General features: G+C 41.6%; 1 protein-coding gene across 1 annotated transcript in view; it reads left to right on the forward strand.

The window, feature by feature from the left end:
* Nucleotides 1–18922, forward strand: part of LOC124137387 (transmembrane protein 94-like) — an 86301-nt gene that overhangs the window by 41802 nt on the left and 25577 nt on the right. Inside the window, exons 12-15 of the mRNA XM_048400922.1 lie at nucleotides 248–313; nucleotides 9785–9906; nucleotides 11947–12040; nucleotides 15584–15692. Coding sequence (XP_048256879.1) covers nucleotides 248–313; nucleotides 9785–9906; nucleotides 11947–12040; nucleotides 15584–15692 — 391 coding nt within the window. The remainder of the gene's footprint in view (nucleotides 1–247; nucleotides 314–9784; nucleotides 9907–11946; nucleotides 12041–15583; nucleotides 15693–18922) is intronic.

An 18922-nucleotide genomic window follows, 5' to 3' on the forward strand; every position in this document is an offset into this window, starting at 1 on the left:
TGGGATTAGGGGCGGTCGGGTAGCCTAGTGTTTAAAGCGTTCGCTCGTCACGCCGAAGACCCGGGTTCGATTCCCGACATGGGTACAATGTGTGAAGCCCATTTCAGGTGTCCCCCGCTGTGATATTGCTGGAATATTGCTAAAAGCGGTGTAAAACCATACTCACTCACTCACTCTGAATGGGATTACAGTTTTAAAAGAATATATAATATATTATGTTATTCCTGATTATTTTCTTTCATTTCAGACCACATTTGGGCTACATTTTGATGATCCAACATGGAAGAGGCATATGAACTCACTGAAACCCTTGGTACGTTACTTGGAAAATCATTACCGTATTCGACATATTAAGCGCCCCCCGCTCTAATAAGCGCCCACGGCGTTATTTGCTAATATATTGGCTAGTGAATAATCCCAGTTAGCACCCTTTCCGATTGATCAATGTACACAAGACTTATTTATTCGTGTATAATACGCACTCGTTTGTTATATGCACCCTTAATTATGGGCAATTAAATTCTCAAAAATATATCTATCGTGTATAATACACACAGATTCTTCTTTTATATAATTTCAGGCTGTCAGCATAAACCACAAAATTTACAATCTTTCAACCTCGTGTTTAATCTCACCAAAATAATATTCTAATAAGAGCCCCCTATTTCTAATTTTAAGAGCGCCATGGGCACTTTTTACGTCGAATACGGTACTTACATTAGCACATGATAAAGTGTCAGATAGTTGCATCATCCCGATTTGTTTTTTACATCTTTAAATGAGTGATAAAAAAGGAAGAATAATGTTGATGTTTGTTTACTTAACAGAAAAGTCACATGTAGAACTTTAGAAATGAATGTGACCCGTGAAGATTCTGGGGTAGAATAGGTCTTCAGCAACCCATGCTTGCCGTAAAAGGTGACTATGCTTGTCGTAAAAGGCGACTAATGGGATCGGGTGGTCAGGCTCGCTGACTTGGTTAATGCATATCATCGATCCAAATTACGTGGATTGATGCTCATGATATTAATCACTGGATTGTCTGGTCCAGACTCGATTATTTACAGACCGCCGTCATATAGCTGGAATATTGCGTAGTGTGGCGTTAAGCAACAAACCAAACCAAAAGAAATGAATGTATATATTTTATGTTTCCTTTTGTTTTCTCCTTAACTTTGGTATTATAAACTTGTGATATTTCATGATAGCAGCACTCAATTCTCTGTTGTCCCTCTGAAGTTGAGCAGGTTGTGACCCTGCACAGCTTTGATGTCTGTGTTGTGAGCTCACTAGATGAGAATAGAAAACTAATTTCATCTGTACTGGAAAGTTTTTTTCCGCGAAGTCTGTAACAAGAACATGTTTCTGTATCTTAATAAAAGTCTGGGACAGTCTGCCATTTGATTTAAAAAATATATAAAAAGGTCAGATGGAACTTAAAAAAAATGCAGCAGCATTGTTAAAAAGTCTCGAGGCAGAGCCCTTACATAACAAAATCCTATTATTGACAAATGACATGGTCGCTCGTTACCAGCGGACTGACTGGTGACATTTTCCCAGTTTAAGCGTACTGCTGCTGGGCTATTTGCACTGTGGACCTCCAGGACTGAAATGTCATGTCAAGTGCCCTACATATCACGGCAGGTCACATCAACACATGCAGACCCATTATGTGATTACACCAGTGATTAACAATACGGGACTCCTGTGTGTTTGGGTCGTGACCTGTTGGGGACACCAGGACATGGTGTAGCCTCACGACACTCCATGTGGGGAGAACTATAAATACTACAGGAATCTGAGGTCATGTCAAGCAGATCTAGATCACTAGCGGATATGTGATAATGCATTCGCTCTGAAAGCCTGGTTTTTGCTGGGAGAGTCCATTAGTTTCTCTAGTCCAGTCCAAGTAGGTGCTAGGTACGACAGGTTGTGTAGGCTGGCTCTACCTGAGAGGCCTAAGGTTTATGTTAGATTTCGTTCAAGTGAATGTGTGGCAAGGCTAGTGATTATGTGTCTAGTTACCGATAATGGCTTCCTGACTGGCTTTAAACGTCATAGGCTCCATTGTTGTACTTGTGTAGTTGTTGTGAGAAGGTGTGTACATGCACACTTATTTGCTAATTAGATAAAAAATGTTCTACTGAAATATAGTTCTTTGGAAGGTTAAATAATAATACCGTATTCGGCGTAATAGGTGCCCAGGGCGCTCTCAAAATTAGAAATAGGGGGCTCTTATTAGAATATTATTTTGGTGAAAAAAAAAAGAGTTGAAAGATATATTTCGTGGTTTATGCTGACGGCCTGAAATGTTTATGTACGACAGATATATTTTTGCAGAATTTAATTGCCCATAATTGAGGGTGCATATAGCACACGAGTTCGTATTATACGCGTATATATAAGTCTTCTGTACACTGATCAATCGGAAGGGGTGCTAACTGGGATTTTCACTAGCCAATATATTAGCAAATATCACCGTGGGCGTTTATTACATCGAATACGGTAATTCTAAATGAGAACCCTTGAGTAATGGGGAATCCTTGGATGTCCTAATTTCAGAGCTGAAAGGGGTCCATGAATATAGGCTGATTGTTTTATGTTTTTACATAAGGGTATGTAAGAGAGATGAGTCCAATAGTCAGGTAATAGGGATAAGACTGTGAGGACCGCAAGTCTTTCTCCAGTACAGTTATATCGTACAAAAACCACTAGTCTGATGTCAGTTGTTAACTTGAAGTGTCCACCCCTATAATACCTTGGGACCGCTCATATAATACGGGAGTGGGTGTGGGGTTTTATGATATAACATTTATACTTAGTTTTAATATAATAATTCAATCCACAGCAAGTGCTTTTATAAGTTATCATGGTGTAACATTTATACAAATTTTCATATAATTATAGAACAGCAAGTAACATATGTTAGGATCCAGGAAAAATGCAGATACAAAATATTAGTAGTTTCAATTATAGTGATTGAGTGAGTGAGTTGGGTTTAACACCGCTTTTAACAGTATTCCAGTTATATCGCGGCGTGTCAGCTTAATGTGGGAGGAAAGTCCGAAGTGATACAGGTCTCAGACGTTTACCACTTCGGTGAAACCCACGAGCACGGGCATGGTGCTGACAAACCTAGAAACATAATTGGGGCGAACCGGTATTCGAACCCACAATCATAGGTTTCTGGCGTGCCCAAGGGACGCAACTCTGCACAGAGAATCGCGGCACCTTAGAAGACTGGGCCACCTGTGCCCCCAGTTTCAATTATAGCTTTTAGATAGACACTAGCCTATTGTAACAGGAACCCATCTCCCAGATATACAATTTCTGTCTTATTGAAGAGTATGTCTGGGAGATGCATGTGTGTCGCTATATACATAAGTGCAATAATCTTAAGGATGACGTTAAACCCCATTTCACCTCACCTCACATAGATTGATGATATAATAACATCTTTATCACATACTTATTATTTTCAGTGCTGGCATTTCTTTGAGTTGGATTAATATCATAATAACTTCACTGACACTTCTATCTGCAGGAGCTTCCTTATTTGTATGCCATTACAGAGTACATATTCCCATGCTTTACAAACATGAGCAGCTCTTAAAACGGTTATAAAGCTGTCTGTTACTATGACAGTGTCACGTTATTGATTCAGAAGTGTGGTGATTGCTGAACTGGAGTGAGGAGAGCAGCTTCAGATTACAGTACACACGAGGGCATTTAAAGTGCAGATCGGGTCATGACCAGGTTGTGACAGGGTCCCCTTAGTACACACAGGGAGAATCCAGGCCTTGCTGATCACAGCACACAGTGCTGTACTGTTGACTGGGTGCAAGCCACTTGTCTAGAACTCGGTCAAACGGTCATTGTTCTCTTGATGACTTAGATTTATTTGTATGGCATGGTGTTGATATGAGGGTCGGATTGATTACTGAGTAATGGATTGGTGTCGGCCATGATAGTTGTGGAGTGTGAGCTCTGTGTTGGTTGTAGCTGCATCTTCCACACACAGGAAGGACTTCTTTGATAAGCTGCATATTGAATACATGTACTACTGCTGTACGATGTAATGAAGAATTATGAGGAATTATGGATATCTGTCTCTATGTTGTTAATCACGAGCATATGATGATGGACTTACGGCATTCATTCACAGGGACACATTATCCGTATCTTATTCTACATATTACTCAATGGCATTTATAGAGATAATGAAGAAAAAAACTATGATATTTCATCCCTACTGGCTAGCGACCAGTTATTGCAGAGGACCAATTATCGCCAGCGCCCCATTATAGTGTGCACGTGATAGCAAATTATTTTTACTTTTGCTCGTTTTTATTAAAAGCGAGAAATATTTATCCGAAATTGATGAACAAAATGGACTCTTGTGAGGAAGTATATAAAAAAACCCACCATGATCACCTTGCTTGAATACAACTTTAGAAAAGACCCGTGGGTGATGTCACGTGACTAATTCACACGAAAATATAAATCAAACAACACGATGATGCACTTTCAGTTCTGTCATTGCTTGCTATCTGTCTGTCATTTCTTCCCCTATTTGAGCTATATTTCCAAAAATGCATTACCTGTAAATGGCAATGGCATAGGTAAATGGCAATGGACAAGGGGCAAATGGGAGGCTATTTCTATTCCTTTACCTATAAGTTCTAATTATTCGTCTAAGGTGCCGCGATTCTCTGTGCAGAGTTAGTCCCTTGGGCATGCCAGAAACCTATGATTGTGGGTTCAAATCCTGGTTCGCCTCGATTATGTTTTTAGGTTTGTCAGCACCATACCCGTGCTCGTGGGTTTCACCGAAGTGGTAAACGTTCCCCCCCCCCCCCCCGGCCTTCTGTTTACCTATCACTATCAGTGCTAATTACACCTGGCCTCCCTTGTGCCCAATGTCCATTGCCATTTACCTATCAGTGCTAATTTAGTCCTGGCTTCCATTTGTCCATAACTATCAGTGCTAATCACTGTAAAGTGTTGGCCACCATTGTCTATTGCTAATTGCTTTTCAGGGCCAATTATCTGTAAGCTTCCCTTGTTAAGTTTCCACCTTTTGTTATCTTACTACTTTTGTTGTTCTTACATGTACATATATATGCTCTCTGCCTCATATCATTCCTTCACGACCTGTGAAGATCCAGGGTAGAATAAGTCTTCAGCTACCCATCCTTGCCCTAAAAGGCGAATATGCTTGTCGTAAGAGACGACTGACGGGATCGGGTGGTCAGGCTCGCTGACTTGGTTGATGCATGTCATCAATCCCAATTGCGTGGATCGATGCTCATGTTGTCAATCACTGGATTGTCTGGTCCCGACTTGATTATTTACAGACCGCCTTCATATAGCTGGAATATTGCGTAGTGCAGCGTTAAACAACAAACAAACAAAAATTATTCCTTCACCCGATGAAGTAGTCAGCATGAAACTCTGAAACGTTGTGTTCCTCATAATAAAGAAGTTGACATCCATAAATTCTCTTCCTTCTTGCACTTCGTTTAATTGCAATTTTGATGGTAAGACCTCTTAGTGAACGGATGAAGGACCAAAAGTTGTCTGACTGCTGCTTGCCACACATCTCATTTCGTGACACTTTTCTGTAACACCAGTGAATGAAATGGGCTGGTCCATTGCTTGTCCTCATTAATAAATGAACTGGTCCGGGACCTCTGACATGGATTTTCAACCCCTGCTTCCTATTCTCCAGCACTATTCACTCACTCACTTGTCGTGTAACTCCTTCACATACCGTGGCTTGAATTGTGGGAGGATTTATTGGTTAGTTAACTATTGATTAGTAACATGATAGGTTTACAGAGGTTATACTGATTGAGTAAATAAACTCATATTATCACTGGAGGCCTAGTTGTTTAGGTTTGGGTCAGATAAAAAGGTATTGAAATTTGAATGCTTGTAACATCCTGCAAAACTTGTTATCTGACATGTAATTATATTTGGGTGCACTGATGTCAGCGTGGTGTGTTATAGTGCTGTGAAGTGCAGACAGGTAGCAAACAGTGCAGGAAGGTGGTGAATCGGTCTGCCCCACACTGATATGGCAGGAAATCAGGACGTGAAATGAATACGGACTAGTACAGACAGGGTACTCTGTCAGGGCTGAGGTCAGGTTGAAATATTGGAATGAATTGCACTGCACTGGTTCAGGCTGCAAGTTCATCAGACAAGCTGTACCTTGACGTGTCCTCTGTCTGTCTGGGTTGGTCTGGTTTAGGTCTATTAACTGAGTGATTGTAGTTTGTCTGTCAGGTCAGGTGTGCAGTAGATGCTGCTTGCAGTGTATGTATTTGTGCATGTGCAGTTTGAATGCCTCAGAGGTCATGTTGCATTTTGGTGCACTCTTTGCACACAACAGTTTGATTGTTTGTTGTTTAACGCTGCACTCAGCAGTATTCCAGCTATATGACGGCCGTCTGTAAATAATCGGGTCTGTACCAGACAATCCAGTGATTGATATCATGAGCATCGATCCACGCAATAGGGATACGATGACATGCATCAACCAAGTCAGCGAGCCTGACCACCCAATCCTGTGAGTCGCGTCTTACGACAAGCATATTCACCTTTTACGGCTTGCATTGGTTGCTGAAAACCTATTCTACCCGGGATCTTCACAGGTATTTTTACACAACAAAATTAAAGGGGGTCCTGGGGTGATTTTTTTTGCCATAGAATTGGAATCCCTTGAATGTTCAACTTTTAAAATTATGACAATGCCCCCTGACTTTCATGCTTAAAAAAACACAGCGTATATGTTTTACCACAACCGTAAGATGGGATTGTGCGCTCAGGTGCATCGGGACAAAACTTCTTAAATCAAATGACTGTTTCTTACTACAGTTGAAATTGAAATTGTGAATTGAAAACCACATACCGTAGAATATGGGAATGTATTTTTTAATGAAGTGGCATTGTGAAGGGTATGGTTGTATTTGTGACATAAAGCTGAACTGAAGGGTCTTCTGAGCCGCAATGGCAGAAAAGAATCCATTAAGTTGAAGCTTAATGTGAGTGAGTGAGTGAGTGAGTGAGTGTGTGTGTGAGTGTACCACTACTTTGATCAGCCTCCTAGTTGTATGATGTCATGTAAGCTTAATGTGATGAAGGCCTTCAGTGAGTGAGTGAGTGAGTACCACTGCTTTGATCAGCCTCCTAGTTATATGATGTCATGTAAGCTTAATGTGATGAAGGCCTTCAGTGAGTGAGTGAGTGAGTGTACCACTACTTTGATCAGCCTCCTAGTTGTATGATGTCATGTAAGCTTAATGTGATGAAGGCCTTCAGTGAGTGAGTGAGTGAGTACCACTGCTTTGATCAGCCTCCTAGTTATATGATGTCATGTAAGCTTAATGTGATGAAGGCCTTCAGTGAGTGAGTGAGTGAGTGTACCACGGCTTTGATCAGCCTCCTAGTTATATGATGTCATGTAAGCTTAATGTGATGAAGGCCTTCAGTGAGTGAGTGAGTGAGTGAGTGAGTGTACCACTACTTTGATCAGCCTCCTAGTTATATGATGTCATGTAAGCTTAATGTGATGAAGGCCTTCAGTGAGTGAGTGAGTGAGTGAGTGAGTGAGTGTACCACTACTTTGATCAGCCTCCTAGTTGTATGATGTCATGTAAGCTTAATGTGATGAAGGCCTTCAGTGAGTGAGTGAGTGAGTGTACCACTACTTTGATCAGCCTCCTAGTTATATGATGTCATGTAAGCTTAATGTGATGAAGGCCTTCAGTGAGTGAGTGAGTGAGTGAGTGAGTGAGTGAGTGTACCACGGCTTTGATCAGCCTCCTAGTTATATGATGTCATGTAAGCTTAATGTGATGAAGGCCTTCAGTGAGTGAGTGAGTGAGTACCACTGCTTTGATCAGCCTCCTAGTTATATGATGTCATGTAAGCTTAATGTGATGAAGGCCTTCAGTGAGTGAGTGAGTGAGTGTACCACTACTTTGATCAGCCTCCTAGTTATATGATGTCATGTAAGCTTAATGTGATGAAGGCCTTCAGTGAGTGAGTGAGTGAGTGTACCACGGCTTTGATCAGCCTCCTAGTTATATGATGTCATGTAAGCTTAATGTGATGAAGGCCTTCAGTGAGTGAGTGTACCACGGCTTTGATCAGCCTCCTAGTTATATGATGTCATGTAAGCTTAATGTGATGAAGGCCTTGAGTGAGTGAGTGAGTGAGTACCACTGCTTTGATCAGCCTCCTAGTTATATGATGTCATGTAAGCTTAATGTGATGAAGGCCTTCAGTGAGTGAGTGAGTGAGTACCACGGCTTTGATCAGCCTCCTAGTTATATCATGTCATGTGAGCTTAATGTGATGAAGGCCTTCAGTGAGTGAGTGAGTGAGTGAGTGTACCACTACTTTGATCAGCCTCCTAGTTATATGATGTCATGTAAGCTTAATGTGATGAAGGCCTTCAGTGAGTGAGTGAGTGAGTGAGTACCACGGCTTTGATCAGCCTCCTAGTTATATCATGTCATGTGAGCTTAATGTGATTGTTGTCAGTGTCAGTGTATCAGATCTTTGTGTGAAGAATCCTGGAGTGGTTGGTAGGTGTGAAAAAGTAAAAAAACAGTAAAGACATTTCAGATTTCTTTGTTCTTTAAGAGGGAATGACTTAAAATTTAACTTGCATCAGCATTGTTTCATCCATTGAGCAATGAGTGTTCTTCAAGAAGCTCTTTGAATGTCATGTGTGCCGCGTTAATGACACCATTCTCATTTTTCTATGCTCAATTTGTATACAGTGAATATGTAAGTTAGCAGATGGAATAAAAGATGTTGTGTTTTCAAGATCTTGGAACTTTTATCGGGTCAGATCCAGAAACCAATTTTTTTGTAAGAGAAATTCCTTAGTGTCAACATCCATGTCACATTCTTGTCCTAATATAACCTTTCATGTTACTGAAACATTTCACTTATGGATAGTTTTATGTATAGTATTCAAAAGTAGTTGAAGAACACCTGATTCTTTCATATTACTGTATTTGATCTGTCATTTCATGACAGGTTAACTATATGAATATGGGACCCGTGAAGATCCGGGGTAGAATAGGTCTTCAGCAACCCATGCTTGCTGTAAAAGGAGACTATGGTTGTCGTAAGAGGCGACTAACGGGATCAGGTGGTCAGACTAGCTGACTTGGTTGATGCACGTCATCGTATTCTAATTGCATGGATTGATGCTCATGATGTCAATCACTGGATTGTCTGGACCAGCTGACTCGATTATTTACAGACCGCCGTCATATGACTGGAATATTTCTTAGTGCAGCGTTAATCAACAAATAAAAAAATATATGAATATGGAAGATCAAGTGTTTATGAATATGGAAGAATTGGGTGTTCTTTAACTTCTTTTGAGTAGTATATACTCTCAACCTCACCCAGATATTCCCTGATATGAATTTATAATACTTTATGACAGACCTTCATTCCAAAATATTGCAAAATCTAATAAAATTGGATGTTATATATTAATATGTTCAGTTTAGCCAGAGGGGTGTTCGGGTAGCCTAGTGGTTAAGGCGTTCGCTCGTCACGCCGAAGACCCTGGTTCGATTCCCGACATGGGTACGATGTGTGAAGCCTATTTCTGGTGTCCCCTGCCGTGGTATTGTTGGAATATTGCTAAAAGTGGCGTAAAACCATACTCACTCAGGTTAGCCTGAGACCCTAACAGCTCTCTTTCTGTGTTGTATCAACCTGTGATTTCACCTGCACGTCCTTGTTACAGGGCCTGAACATCCTCTTGAACACATGCAACCTGGCCACGGTGGAATGGTACACCCAGTTCAGTGATCACGTCGCCTGTGCCGCACTGGAACATGATGAGACAGTCGCAGTGGTCAACAGACGGTCAGTATCATCTGGAAGCACATGCAGCAAATATGGCAGATAGTCTCCCACAATGTACATAGGTCATGCCTCAAAAAATGTCTTAAACCCAACTTGTCCTGTAGGTATTATTTTGTACTTGACCTGCAATAATTTCTCTTGCCTTGTAACATTTGATACTATTTTCTGTTATTGTAACAATTTTTTTGTAATTCACCTTTGAGTTGAGGATATTTGCGATAGACAGTTCAAAATAATTCAGTCACTGCCATCTGCATTCATCTCCACCCATTCAAAGTCACTCAGCCATGAACATTTTGTTTTCGTTCTTTACAGTCATACTGCTTTTTAAAAATAAATTCTTTTTTTTGCCTGTGTGGTAATCAAATCATGTCAACCTCACCATTCCCGATTAAAAAAAAAACAGCCATTACCCTCGCAAATCATTCACTTTTACTTTGACATGAGTTGCCTACAACAAAAATAATAAATATAATTGCTTCCCTTTAAAAAATAGTTTTGAAATCTGCGCAGATGCACTTTTTGTTTATTTCTTCAACAGAAAGTTGCCAAGTTTGCCATCTATTTATGATATAAGCGACATGTAGTTTGTTATTATTACCACGAATGAATGAAAACATATTTTAGGTTCGAAATTATCCTGCATATATTATTGAAAATGATTAGAGATGAATTGATACGATTGAAATAAATGTAATCGCCCTGGAAGACAAGCGTTTCTTCATTTCTTCTCACCCTGCATATGCTTCCACTCATCAACACGAGTGGATGAGTCAATTTTTCAAGCCCTGTAGGAGCAGGGTAGATATTATCAGCATCTTTGACTGGTAAGGCTAAAAGCCACAATGAAACAGTTAATTATACAGACATAGGGCCATTACTGCCATTAATGCCGTTACAGGTACTACCATTATTATTACCCATGAAGGAAAGTAAAGACACAGGCTGACCGAATCTTAGGATTAGACTAGCTCTCAGTTGTCTTTTGGCAACATTTTCAGTAGATTTTAGTGTTAATATAGGTATGGACTTTTATTATGGATTTTCAAATGAAATATGGTTGTCTAGGAGACAGTTGTATATGGTGAATACAGTTTGTATGTTCTGAGTCTTGGTGAAGACCTTTCAACACTAACAGGATTTATTCATGAAAGACAGATGCTCAATACTTCCTAGTTGCTACTCAGTCTTTTTTTCTGATCAAATATAGCAATATGTTAGTTTCGTAATCTCTGTTAGAGACATCAGCTCAAAATTGGCCTATTACTGGAACAGCTTCACATAACATTTCAACCTATAATCGAGGATACAGTTATTTGCGGCAATACATTCATGTCACGTCACTTTCCTATGGGCTGCTTCACGAATCAGGTGGTCAGGCTCGCTGACTTTGGTTGATGTATGTCATCGTATCCCAATTGCGTGGATCGATGCTCATGATGTCAATCACTGGATTGTCTGGTCCAGACTCGATTATTTACAGACCACCGTCATATAGCTGGAATATTGCGGAGTGCGCTGTTAAACAAACAAACAAACAAACAAACAAACAAACATAATAAAATGGAACAATTGGAATGTCTGGACAATAATGTAATTACTGAAAATAATTTCACCTATGTCCTTGTTCTTATGGGAAATATAACATTATGACAGCTTATAATCATCTGCTTTGTGTGCATGTTTATAAATTGTTTGATAAATACAAGGTGAAAAACATGCTCTCACCCCTCTTTGCAAACCTAAATGTATGTCAGACTGTGTATTTTAATGTGTTACTTCATTGGCACCCTCTCATTTTGTCGGTTTCATAAACACAACTTGTAGACTTTAGCAATTAAGAAAGTTTTAATTGACGAAGATGGTGATGGTATTTTCATCGTGAGACCACATTTTCATAATGAAGGGGTCCTGGTGTCCTTATGGTTTCTGTTACAGTACATTAGTCTAGGATCCTCCCAACTTCTAACATAGGAATGATGACAAGGCCCCCTTGATGTTTATTCTTAATTTTGAACACATCTTTTCTGTTTTCTCTAGGTGTATGTGTGACCTGGCAAAGGAGATTGGCTTCTCTCAGCAGGCCCTCCGTGGCTTCAGTCATGATGAGTGTCTCGGCATGTACAGACAAGTGGTGAGATGTCCCCTACACATATCAAAATGTACCTCACTTCCTCAGGACCTATGGACACAATGGACATGTGATGTTAAAAATAACCTTGCTTCCATAGGCCCTATGGACATGTATCCTAAACTCGTCAATGTACCTTGCTTCCATAGGCCCTGTGGACATGTACCCTAAACTCTGCCAATATACCTTGCTTCCATAGGCCCTGTGGACATGTACCCTAAACTCTGCCAATGTACCTTGCTTCCATAGGCCCTGTGGACATTTACCCTAAACTCATCAATGTACCTTGCTTCCATAGGCCCTGTGGACATTTACCCTAAACTCGTCAGTGTACCTTGCTTCCATAGGCCCTGTGGACATTTACCCTAAACTCATCAATGTACCTTTCTTCCATAGGCCCTGTGGACATTTACCCTAAACTCGTCAATGTACCTTGCTTCCATAGGCCCTGTGGACATTTACCCTAAACTCATCAATGTACCTTGCTTCCATAAGCCCTGTGGACATGTACCCTAAACTCGTCAATGTACCTTGCTTCCATAGGCCCTGTGGACATTTACCCTAAACTCGTCAATGTACCTTGCTTCCATAGGCCCTGTGGACATGTACCCTAAACTCGTCAATGTACCTTGCTTCCATAGGCCCTATGGACATTTACCCTAAACTTGTCAATGTACCTTGCTTCCATAGGCCCTGTGGACATGTACCCTTAACTCTGCCAATGTACCTTGCTTCCATAGGCCCTCTGGACATTTACCCTAAACTCGTCAATGTACCTTGCTTCCATAGGCCCTGTGGACATTTACCCTAAACTCGTCAATGTACCTTGCTTCCATAGGCCCTATGGACATTTACCCTAAACTTGTCAATGTACCTTGCTTTCATAGGCCCTGTGGACATGTACCCTTAACTCTGCCAATGTACCTTGCTTCCATAGGCCCTGTGGACATTTACCCTAAACTCGTCAATGTACCTTGCTTCCATAGGCCCTGTGGACATTTACCCTAAACTCGTCAATGTACCTTGCTTCCATAGGCCCTATGGACATTTACCCTAAACTTGTCAATGTACCTTGCTTTCATAGGCCCTGTGGACATGTACCCTTAACTCTGCCAATGTACCTTGCTTCCATAGGCTCTGTGGACATTTACCCTAAACTCGTCAATGTACCTTGCTTCCATAGGCCCTGTGGAAATGTACCCTAAACTCGTCAATGTACCTTGCTTCCATAGGCCCTGCGGACATTTACCCTAAACTCTGCCAATGTACCTTGCTTCCATAGGCCCTGTGGACATTTACCCTAAACTCGTCCATGTACCTTGCTTCCATAGGCCTTGTGGACATGTACCCTAAACTCGTCAATGTACCTTGCTTCCATAGGCCCTGTGGACATGTACCCTAAACTCGTCAATGTACCTTGCTTCCATAGGCCCTGTGGACATGTACCCTAAACTCGTCAATGTACCTTGCTTCCATAGGCCCTGTGGACATGTACCCTAAACTCGTCAATGTACCTTGCTTCCATAGGCCCTATGGACATTTACCCTAAACTTGTCAATGTACCTTGCTTCCATAGGCCCTGTGGACATGTACCCTAAACTAGTCAATGTATCTTGCTTCCATAGGCCCTGTGGACATTTACCCTAAACTCTGCCAATGTACCTTGCTTCCATAGGCCCTGTGGACATGTACCCTAAACTCGTCAATGTACCTTGCTTCCATAGGCCCTGTGGACATGTACCCTAAACTCGTCAATGTACCTTGCTTCCATAGGCCCTGTGGACATTTACCCAAAACTCTGCCAATGTACCTTGCTTCCATAGGCCCTGTGGACATGTACCCTAAACTCTGCCAATGTACCTTGCTTCCATAGGCCCTGTGGACATTTACCCTAAACTCGTCAATGTACCTTGCTTCCATAGGCCCTGTGGACATGTACCCTAAACTCGTCAATGTACCTTGCTTCCATAGGCCCTGTGGACATTTACCCTAAACTTGTCAATGTACCTTGCTTCCATAGGCCCTGTGGACATTTACCCTAAACTCGTCAATGTACCTTGCTTCCATAGGCCCTGTGGACATTTACCCTAAACTCTGCCAATGTACCTTGCTTCCATAGGCCCTGTGAACATGGTTGGCTGGTTGTTTGTTGCTTAATGCCGCACTCAGCAATATTCCATGTCCACACTACTACAGAAAGAGTTGACATGGGTTTCAGCGTAGTGGGTCATGTTCAGGGACATCGGGGACTGCTGTGTTGAACAATATGCACTGACCATGTCCCACACTACTACAGAAAGAGTTGACATGGGTTTCAGCGTAGTGGGTCATGTTCAGGGACATCGGGGACTGCTGTGTTGAACAATATGCACTGACCATGTCCCACACTACTGCAGAAAGAGTTGACATTGGTTTCAGCGTAGTGGGTCATGTTCAGGGACATCGGGGACTGCTGTGTTGAACAATATGCACTGACCATGTCCCACACTACTGCAGAAAGAGTTGACATGGGTTTCAGCGTAGTGGGTCATGTTCAGGGACATCGGGGACTGCTGTGTTGAACAATATGCACTGACCATGTCCCACACTACTGCAGAAAGAGTTGACATGGGTTTCAGCGTAGTGGGTCATGTTCAGGGACATCGGGGACTGCTGTGTTGAACAATATGCACTGACCATGTCCCACACTACTGCAGAAAGAGTTGACATGGGTTTCAGCGTAGTGGGTCATGTTCAGGGATATCGGGGACTGCTGTGTTGAACAATAACCACTGACCGTGTCCCACACTACTGCATAAAGAGTTGACATTTGGTTGACTTAGGGGTTATAATATGGTAGTTTTCATATCACACCCCATTTTTTGGGTATGATATGAAAACTGCCATATAATAACCCTTTTAACATATACCATAACATCAAATTGTAAAATGTATCCATTCATAAAACATTTCCAAATTCTGTGTATGTCAATATCAACATGTTCACCTTGTTTGGAAGGCATGGGAAAAATAATCCGAGCAGACGATGTACAAATTGACGTAACTCTAAATTCTTACAACTTTGTCTGATATTGATCGCCCATTCAAAATGCATTGACGAAACCATATGAGCCCTCGCAGGTGTGGAACATGGGTCTGGTTATAACACCCCCCGTAATTTGACTGTCTCCATGTTGGCTCTATTGCACATGCAAAATACGACCCATGAAGATCCAGGATAGAATAGGTCTTCAGCAACCCATGCTAGTTGTAAATGGCGACTATACTTGTCTGAGAGGCAACTAACGGGATCGGGTGGTCAGGCTTGCTGACTTGGTTGATGCATGTCATGGTATCCCAATTGTGTGGATTGATGATCATGATATCAATCACTGAATTGTCTGGTCCAGACTTGATTGTATTTACAGACCGCTGTCATATAGCTGAAATATTAAGGAGTGCAGCATTATACAACAGATAGACAAACAAACAAACAAACATTCAAAATACCTCAAATCATTCATGAGTATATGATAAATTACTATATTGCCTGGCCTACTGTTGCAGCCTGATGAGGAGTCTGCCAAGGAGAGGGTGAACCGAGCCAAGTCCTTCATACAACACAAGATCCCAATGCCCAACATGGTATCTGTGGTCACAAGAGATAAAACATCAGGTGGGTTCTCCTCAATTTCTACCTGCGTGAGGTGATGGTACAGTCGTTTTTAGCACAGGTACTACAGAAATGTATCCCAGGTAACATTCTGTATGTACCGATATACCTTAACAAAATCGGAGCACAGAAATATTTCCTGGCTTGGCCTTGAAGTCAGCTGAGACTATTTCACAATGCACCAAACCAGTTCTTTGCAGATTTGAGAAAAATTAATCATGGCAGTACCTGGGTACATTTCTGTGGTACCTGACCCCCCACAACACAAGTGGTGACATGTGATAGTTCACCTACAGGAGCACACCTGGTTTTGTGAACACACAGGTTCTGATGTCATATGTGCAAAGTTCATTCCAGGAGAGAACTCGTCAGGTTTTGCTCTCTGTCTCAGTTATGTTAGCATTAGTGTTGCGATGGTGAGGGTATTTCTCAGTATCTCTGGGTTATTTTTGGAGTCAAGTAACATGGGGATTAACAGTTCACAATGGCAGAACACAACGTTTCAGAGTATATGCTTACTCCTTCATCACCTGAGTAAGCATATACTCCGAAACGTTGTGTTCCTCATAATAAAGAAATTGACATCCATATATTCTCTTCCTTACTGAGGATTAGTTGGTACCTTGACAACATGGCTTTTTGCAATCACGGTTGACGTCTGTTGATATTTGGGTGGGTTAATAATTCAGTGTATTATGTCTCCTCAAGTCTTTGAAAGGCATTCAGAAGGGATACACATAAGGAGCTTCTTTATTATGAGGAACACAACGTTTCGGAGTATATACTTACTCCTTCATCAGGTTAAAGGGGCACAGGTGGCCCAGTCTTCGCTGTGCAGAGTTGCGTCCCTTGGGCACGCCAGAAACCTATGATTGTGGGTTTGAATCCCGGTTTGCCCTGATTATGTTTGTAGGTTTGTCAGCACCATACCCGTGCTCGTGGGTTTCACCGAAGTGGTAGACGTCTGAAACCTGCATCACTTCGGGCTTTCCTCCATCATTAAGCTGACACGCCGTGATATAACTGGAATAATGTTAAAAGCAGCGTTAAACCCAACTCACTCACTCACTCACTCACTCATCAGGTGAACATTTTTCCCTGATGAAGGAGTGAGTATATTCTCCAAAACATTGTGTTCCTCATAATAAAGAAGTTCCTTATGTGTATCACTTCTGAATGCCTTTCATATATTCTCTTCTTTATTATGTCTTCATTCAAATCTGATGAGTGCCCGAGACACTAGCTGAGTTTTAGAAGACACATCACTATTTCCATCTCTCATATCACTCACTTAACACAGAATTTCACTCGCTTATGATCCTTAACTCAATAACCAATCATAATGCCTCTGCTGAACAAGAGGTTGACATAGATCTACACTTGAACTTCTGGCCTCACTCAAGCAAGCCCTCGATAACATTTCATTGAAGTAGAAGAATGTAATAAAACAAAATTTAGCTGGAAAAGATATTTTTGTGAATACAAAGCAGCAACAGAAACTAACAGTTTTAGTCCACTAGTCCTTACAATGACAACATGTAGCAAAACCCTTAAAAATGGCAAATTTCTACTAGTCCTTATGATACCTCAACTATTGAGCAGTTTTGCAAGGACAACAGACTTGGGCCAATTTCTAACGCTGACTAAGACAGGTGGAGGGTAGTCCTAATGATAACATGTGTTTGAGAAGATATATAATAAGGTCAGTCAAGCATTTGTCGTATTGGGGATTATTTCAATCATGGAAGAGCTGTGTAGATGTAATTAGATGGCTATGTATAGCAGCCTATCATTTGAACCAGGACGAGACCAAGCTATGTTAGCGCAGGGAATGGAGATGTTATAAATACACTGTATAACCAAGATGTCTGAAGGTTTAGTGAGCAGGGGCCTGTATCAAGATGTCTGAAGGTTTAGTGAGCAGGTGCCTGTATCAAGATGTCTGAAGGTTTAGTGAGCATATGCCTGTATCAAGATGTCTGAAGGTTTAGTGAGCAGGGGCCTGTATCAAGATGTCTGAAGGTTTAGTGAGCAGATGCCTGTATCAAGATGTCTGAAGGTTTAGTGAGCAGATGCCTGTATCAAGATGTCTGAAGGTTTAGTGAGCAGGTGCCTGTATCAAGATGTCTGAAGGTTTAGTGAGCAGGTGCCTGTATCAAGATGTCTGAAGGTTTAGTGAGCAGGTGCCTGTATCAAGATGTCTGAAGGTTTAGTGAGCATATGCCTGTATCAAGATGTCTGAAGGTTTAGTGAGCAGGGGCCTGTATCAAGATGTCTGAAGGTTTAGTGAGCAGGTGCCTGTATCAAGATGTCTGAAGGTTTAGTGAGCAGATGCCTGTATCAAGATGTCTGAAGGTTTAGTGAGCAGGTGCCTGTATCAAGATGTCTGAAGGTTTAGTGAGCAGGTGCCTGTATCAAGATGTCTGAAGGTTTAGTGAGCAGGTGCCTGTATCAAGATGTCTGAAGGTTTAGTGAGCAGGTGCCTGTATCAAGATGTCTGAAGGTTTAGTGAGCAGGGGTCTATATCAAGATGTCTGAAGGTTTAGTGAGCAGGTGCCTGTATCAAGATGTCTGAAGGTTTAGTGAGCAGGTGCCTGTATCAAGATGTCTGAAGGTTTAGTGAGCAGGTGCCTGTATCAAGATGTCTGGAGGTTTAGTGAGCAGGTGCCTGTATCAAGATGGCTGTAGGTTAAGTGAGCAGGTGCCTGTATCAAGATGTCTGGAGGTTTAGTGAGCAGGTGCCTGTATCAAGATGTCTGAAGGTTTAGTGAGCAGGTGCCTGTATCAAGATGGCTGTAGGTTTAGTGAGCAGGTGCTTGTATCAAGATGTCTGAAGGTTTAGTGAGCAGGTGTCTATATCAAGATGGCCGAAGGTTAAGTGAGCAGGTGCCTGTATCAAGATGTCTGGAGGTTTAGTGAGCAGGTGCCTGTATCAAGATGTCTGAAGGTTTAGTGAGCAGGTGCCTGTATCAAGATGGCTGTAGGTTTAGTGAGCAGGTGCTTGTATCAAGATGTCTGAAGGTTTAGTGAGCAGGTGTCTATATCAAGATGGCCGAAGGTTTAGTGAGCAGGTGCCTTTATCAAAATGTCTGAAGGTTTAGTGAGCAGGTGCCTGTATCAAAATGTCTGAAGGTTTAGTGAGCAGGTGCCTGTATCAAGATGGCCTTAGGTTTAGTGAGCAGATACCAATATCAAGATGTCCGAAGGTTTAGTGAGCAGGTGCCTTTATCAAG

Source organism: Haliotis rufescens, unplaced genomic scaffold (assembly GCF_023055435.1).
Source record: "Haliotis rufescens isolate VD_foot unplaced genomic scaffold, xgHalRufe1.0.p SCAF_20, whole genome shotgun sequence".
Classification (NCBI taxonomy): Eukaryota; Metazoa; Mollusca; class Gastropoda; order Lepetellida; family Haliotidae; genus Haliotis; species Haliotis rufescens.